The sequence below is a fragment of the Cephus cinctus genome, unplaced genomic scaffold, assembly GCF_000341935.2.
Source record: "Cephus cinctus unplaced genomic scaffold, Ccin1 Ccin1_scaffold0051, whole genome shotgun sequence".
Lineage (NCBI taxonomy): Eukaryota > Metazoa > Arthropoda > Insecta > Hymenoptera > Cephidae > Cephus > Cephus cinctus.
Window position 1 is genome coordinate 180922 of NW_014332795.1, and position 7078 is coordinate 187999.

The 7078-nt window shown below is 42.1% G+C and overlaps 1 protein-coding gene across 4 annotated transcripts in view; it reads left to right on the forward strand.

Moving 5' to 3' along the window:
* The window catches only part of LOC107268439, a 101825-nt gene that overhangs the window by 60942 nt on the left and 33805 nt on the right, over positions 1-7078 (forward strand). For 3 of the 4 annotated variants that reach the window (XR_001537843.2, XM_025085933.1, XM_015741221.2), the window contains one exon: positions 4150-4373. Coding sequence is in view for 3 of the 4 variants with exons in the window: in XM_025085933.1 (XP_024941701.1) it covers positions 4150-4373 (224 nt within the window). In the remaining variant the exon portion in view is untranslated. Of the gene's footprint in view, positions 1-436; positions 641-4149; positions 4374-7078 lie in introns of those variants that run through there. The other variant, XM_015741231.2, reaches the window with a different exon arrangement.

Consider the following 7078-nt stretch of genomic DNA (forward strand, 5'->3'; position numbering starts at 1 on the left):
TGGGGGGGGGGGGGGTGGTGGTAACTACCCTGCTACACCCCAGCCCAGAGGCAACGGCAGTCACGTTTGCTAATTCGAAAAAGTCACCCCTTACGTTCTTACCATTTCATGCGGATATCCACACTGTGGACTTTTACAATGGGTATAGGGGTGGTATCCTACTTCCCAACCCCTAAGAAAGTACTTGCAGATAAGAATATCGAGAAACTCGGATATATATATGTATATTCAGCGGGTCCAAGAAAACGTGGGCAACACTGTATACATAGTTACTAGAGTACCGTACTATATCTGTATAGCGATGTCTACTACCATACACCCTCTCAGAAAGCACCCTCTAGTAAAGCCACCCCATTCGTAGTACGTTTGCGCACTGGACGAGTCGTGGATCCCGTCGTTGAACGTAGGGCTTTAGTAGCGCGCGAGGCAGCGTCGTGCGAGCAATGTACGTCGAACGGATGCGACGTGTAAAAAGTGACAGTGCTTAATGTAAATTGACAATAACGTAGTCCCTCGTTAAGGAGTAGTCCAGAGTGGGTAATGCCAGCATGTGGTTCCGGCATAACGGCCTGTCGTTGGGCCTTGTTGGGCCTTACGCTGTGCCTGTGCTCAGGATGGACATGTGCCAAAAGCGAAAATTGTAAGTAGAGGATGAAATTAAAAATAATTTTAAAAAAAAAAAAAATTTTTTTTTTCATCACCGTACAAAATGGCAGACCTAGAGCCTTATTCCCACGGACTGTGACGACTGTATCTGCACTCTTGAATTCTAACACTCCTGAATGGCCGTTTCGGTATAGCGTGCCGTGTTCGACGGCGAACCGGAGTGCTCGAAGAGAGTAATATTGATCGCGAGGAGCTTACATCGGCGAGAGAGTCGGAGAGTGAGCTCTGTGAGTGGGAAGGGTAAATTGGGAAGGGGGGGTGGAGCCAGAGGGATTGGCTGAGAGGGGTGTAAGGGCAAAGGGCTTGCTACGGCCCTAGGCCAAAAAGGAAGTCCTCAGTCCCTTTTTTTGGAGGGGATTGTAACTATGCCGCCTGTAATAACATTCCTGGCGAAGCTCAAAGGCGGACTTTCAATTTGGTCAATTTGGACGTCACCTTTTGTTTTCTTTTTTCTTTTCTTCGTCCTGGCACAGATTACATTAAATTTTTATTCGTTAAGACTATCTCCGGAGTATATGGCGGTTCGATTGGACTGAAGATCGTGTAGAAAAAATTAATTTCATTTATCGCCGGTATTGTTATCATTATTTTTATTACGGTTGATCTTGCTTGCTTTGTCCAGTTTTATTCATCCAATCTTTATTGCTACTAGTTCGTAATAATTATCTATTACTGTCACTAGTCTAGGGGGTCAGTAACTGGTCACGTATGTAGTTACTTAGCTGTATATATATATATATATATATATATATATATATAGGGGTTGAAATTGCACGTGACAATTTTCTAAGGTTGGAAAATACGATATTTTCAATTTCTCTTTTGCTACTGGTATATATATATGTATATCAGTGTACACGGACTTTCGCAATGTTTCCAGTACTGCAAGAGTTTGAAAATTTCCGTAAAAGTTTTCACGAAATTCTATCCCAATTCACCGAGCACCTTCCTGCCGTTTTCTTTAGTACGCTCCTGCTAGTTCGTCCTATCACCCTTTGCCAATCCTTGTACAAACAGCTGCCACTGGACAATCGAGCTTCCAGAGCGAATAAAACTTTGAGATCGAGTTCGGCCATATGATTTCCGTTGCTGTTTGGTAACAGAAATGCCCGTCCCCAGGGTTGCCAATACGATAAACAGACACGATTAAGTTCTCGTTTTCTTCGTCCCCCGTCATCCTTAGGGACTTAAGGCCCCGTATCGAGAATCCCTCGCCGAACAGATAGGATACATTGATCCCCTTGCCGTTTCCTCGTTCTCCTTGCATCCGTTCGTCCCTTCGGAAGCGGCAGACTGAACCTAATCAGCAGACAGTATACAGTGCCCGTTATCTCGGCAAGATAAATCGACGAGATATCGGTGGATCGAATGATATAAAAATACAATCGATCTAATGGAATCGTTCAAAACAACCCCATAGGCATTTCAACCCCCTATTCGTTTCCATACAAAGTATCAAGAATGCACCACGCGCGGCATCCACCTTGAGGGTTAAGGGGATGGTAATAAAAAATTCAAAAAAAAATTTGAAAATAAAAGAAAACCAAGGATAATCGCAGCAGGGATAATCACCATAAGAAGGGCACGGCGTCTCTGGCCAACAAAGCCAGTCCTGCATTTAGCATGCAGGGAACACGGTGTAATGCATTATTTAAGGGAGGTCACGTTTTTCTGGCTCAACCCTCTGGCTCCGGATGCTGAGCGTACGCTACTCTGCACTCTGGCCGTGTTGGGGGTGCTTGCTGCAGTGTCTACAAAAAGCATCCGGTACTATAGTTACCAGCGGTACCAGCATCTATGCTAGTGGTAACAGTGGCAATGGCACTATGGTAGTACGGCATTGGATATATACGTATGTTACTTGAATTTCTGGGAGTATACTATAGGTATACATAGGCGACAGTAGGCAGGTTAGATACGCGGGGTTCGCGTTGACTTTATGAAAGGGTTTAATACGTACGCAAAAAGCTCATCGGCCGTGGCCGCCATGCTTGGAGACATATGCCATTTTCAAGGGGTGGAAATCACGTATGGAAAATACATATTCTACGTTTACGTACGTTCGTCCGAATCTACGTGAAATTTACTTGTTTTTACGTTCAATCACCACTCCTTATCGACGCTCCGAGCAATCGACGTATTTATTATTCAGGCCATTAAGATTGGGATGCTTAGAGATTAATCGAGATTTCATTGCTGAGTTATCGTTATTTTATATATGATCGGCCGACTACTCTTGGGTTCGAATTTCTGGGAGTATACTATAGGTATACATAGGCGACCGTAGGCAGGTTAGATACGCGGGGTTCGCGTTGACTTTATGAAAGGGGTTAATACGTACGCATAAAGCTCATTGGTCGTGGCCGCCATGCTTGGAGACATATGCCATTTTCATGGGGTGGAAATCACGTATGGAAAATACATATTCTACGTTTACGTACGTTCGTCCGAATCTACGTGAAATTTACTTGTTTTTACGTTCAATCACCACTCCTTATCGACGCTCCGAGCAATCGACGTATTTATTATTCAGGCCATTAAGATTGGGATGCTTAGAGATTAATCGAGATTTCATTGCTGAGTTATCGTTATTTTATATATGATCGGCCGACTACTCTTGGGTTCGAATTTCTGGGAGTATACTATAGGTATACATAGGCGACCGTAGGCAAGTTAGATACGCGGGGTTCGCGTTGACTTTATGAAAGGGTTTAATACGTACGCATAAAGCTCATTGGTCGTGGCCGCCATGCTTGGAGACATATGCCATTTTCATGGGGTGGAAATCACGTATGGAAAATACATATTCTACGTTTACGTACGTTCGTCCGAATCTACGTGAAATTTACTTGTTTTTACGTTCAATCACCACTCCTTATCGACGCTCCGAGCAATCGACGTTATTTATTATTCAGACCATTACGGATTTTACGGTGTCCAAGGGATGCTTAGAAATTAATCGACGTCTTATTGCTGAGTTATCGTTATTTTATATATAATCGACCGACTACCCTTGGGTTCGATTATTTTTCTTATCAACCCTCTCGAGCCCACTTCGGTCTCTTCGATTTTGATCGATCGCACGCTAATCTCATTTTAATGGTATTTACTGTATGGAATTTGTTTTTTTTTCTTCCCTTTCATCCCTTCTGCCTTTGCCCGGTATATTCATCCCCTTTCAGTCCGGGCTGTGTTTCTATAGCGGTGATACGTCTTTGTACTATCTTGCTGTACCGTTGCCCGCGTGGGCTATCCTCCTGATTTATGGCTCCATTCGGACCTGGAATTTTACAACCCTTAATCGGATAAATAGATACCAATGGACAAGTACGTGTTTATGCATTGAATGCGTGGATAGGATATTTTAGTGTGATTTTTTTTTTTTGGGGGAAAATTAAAAAAAAATTTTTTCAGTGCGCTAGTCCAATTTATACAGGGCTAATTTTTGGGATTTCATGTGATACGTGCTATCGTTTGTTACAGATCAAATGAGCAGCGTCTGCAAGACGAACTATATGCAGGACTTGTACAGGAAGATAGACGGCGCCGTTCTGACGTCGCAGAACGAGAGAAATCTCGATTGCATAATAATCTTTCAAACGCACAGCATCCTCCAACGATTTATGCTGCGATTCGATCGGCTGCAACTCGATTGCAACGATCATCTGTACATCTACGACGGCGCGCACGCCGTGGGCAATTACAAGGTGAATGAAAAAGATTTTTTTATTAATTAATATAATTATTATTAACCCTTTCGCTACGGCAGTACGTTCCGCAGGAGTGGCGCCACTGAAACGGGGCACTGCGCTCACGTCTTTCAGTGGCACTTTGGAATTGTCTTATATATAACTTTTTCAAGAGTTATGTAACTGTTTCGTCATATTATATAGAAAAACATAAAAATGAGCATATTGTGGGTATTCAGAAATTTACATATTAACAAAGTACTAGATTCTGTGCTACCAACGAAGTCAGGGTAGGTGGTCTCGCGGCCGCCGACTATGGTCGGCGTCCGTAGCGAAAGGGTTAAAAGCCTACCCCTGCCGAGTTCAATTGTCATTGGCCGAGATGTAAAAAAATTTATTGCCATCGAGTCAATATCGAGGATTTCCATTAACGAAGCAATAAAAATTTTTTCAAATTGAATAAATTTCGAGAAATAGCGTCGCGACGCTTTTGCAAAAAAATTAGGATCGATTTTTTTAATGGTAATAACGACCGACGTCATTTCTCGTCCGATTATACTCCGGGCGTCCTAAACATCCAGGGACGTCCTCCCACCCCCTACACACACCTCCGACGCCGGGCGTCGTCTGGGCTAAAATTACATCCACGATCATTACCGTCAAATGGACCCTGCCTTCTCTTTGACGACGGCCATTTCTTCGGCAAACAAGGCGTCCCGACGTCCCTCAGAATTCGCGAGCTTCGTTTCTGCTTCCCTATAGATTCTTCATCCCCTACGATTTCACGTCCCTATATGTACGTTTATATACATATAGGTTTTACTGTGTATATATATACTAATGCCTATAGCACATATTCCTATCCTATATCTACTTGCTTTTTTCTACCTTCCGGCTCGCAGCATCCCTTACGTTTATCTCATCTATACATCTTCACGGTATGTATATGTACCACGGTCCAGTATACCAGTACCGATTTATATCGAAGCCTGCGATATACGATCCGCTCGAGATTGGATACTGCAGGTTATCGTCAATTTCCTTGACATCCGCCTCTCAAACCCCTCCTGGACCAATCCCGCCCCTCCTACTCCCCATGTGGGATTATCTCGTCGTATCAAATAGCGTCAAGTATCTACGAAGCCCTTGAGTGGAATCCTTCTCTTAGCCATCGCACAATTTTATTCCTTCATCTTAAAAGACTATACAGCATCATTTAGAATTACTGATTATTCATATCAGTATTTAGGGTCAAAGGTGACAAGATGGATCTTTTAAAAGATTTTTTTCACGGCTAATTCACTCTAACGTTTCTGGACGATGTATTCGTGGCGGCTTATCTTGTTTCTGCAAAGACGCTTTAGAAACTGCTTTATTGGTAGGAAAATAAAGAAAAGAACGAATTACAGTTAGGTACAAATTGCTTATCTCTAAGAAAATGACAATTATAATTACCCAATCTCTGAAAAAAAAAAAATTTCTCAATTATTTTATTATATCAATTTAATTGATAACAACATAAGAATATTTCACGGTTTACCTGATACACCAAAATTATCAAGAGATTCGTCCTGAATGCCAGTTCAACCTTTATTGACCGATCGAACATGCTAATTAATGTGATTATTAATTTCGACAGGTATTAATTAATTCCCCCCCCCCCATATTATTTTTCTACTAATTTCCCTTTTTCCATGAAAAATTCTTCATAAGAATGGGGAAGAATTTCATTTTCCATGAAAAATTCTTCAAATATTACATAAAATTCGTAAGACGTCTAGTACCTATGTCCTAACTACTGTACAGGCGTCGCGAGGCGTCGCGAGAGAGAGACGCTTGAATGTTAATGTATCTCACCATTATAAATTCTACGCGAGACTGAGTCCTGGGTAAAAGGAGGCGAAGAAGGTTGACGGAGATGGAAACTTGCACCATTAATCAAGATTCGTTTCTTCGGGGGTCGGTACGACGTCGGTTTTCTTTTTTCCGATCTACCTATATACCCAGGCCACCCCTGTATGTATATATAGCATATGGATACTATATATCCTTGATACTCACCCCTAGTCCTTCCGCATTCAATCCGTCCCGTCCACCCCTAGCAAATAAGGGCTCGAAAAACTTTGGGATTCCCCACGGCCATCTATCAGAGAGACTTTTGCTTTATTCTTTTCTCTCTTTGATTTTTTATTATCTCCCTCTCTCTCTCTCTCTCTCTCTCTCTTGCTCCTTCGCCCCCATTCGCGTCCATACACACATTTTGACTTTGATGTTATTTTTGAATTTATTTATTTTTTTCATTTTTTTCGTACTTAATAATCTTCATTAATCTTTCATTAAAATCGTACAGTTTCAAAAAAAAAAATGGCGCTCGTTCTTGTTATGCAATTAATCGTACGGACGTTAACTTTGCAAAGCGCTGTAGCCTGTTACAGTATAAGGGGGTCGGGTTTTTGTGTATATGTATGCATATGAAAATTTACAGCACGTTTCATAAATTATACTTCAGATAGCCTGCAAACGCAATTGGACGTTTCATTAGCACACAGACTGGTATTTCCATGAAGCATTCGTTATACTCGTTACGTTGAAACGACCTGTACACGCGTTTTACATGGCTAAGGTTACAGGCATAACGCCAGAGAGAGAGAGAGAGAGAGAGAGAGAGAGAGAGAGAGAGAGAGAGAGAGAGACAGAGAGACAGAGAGACAGAGAGACAGAGA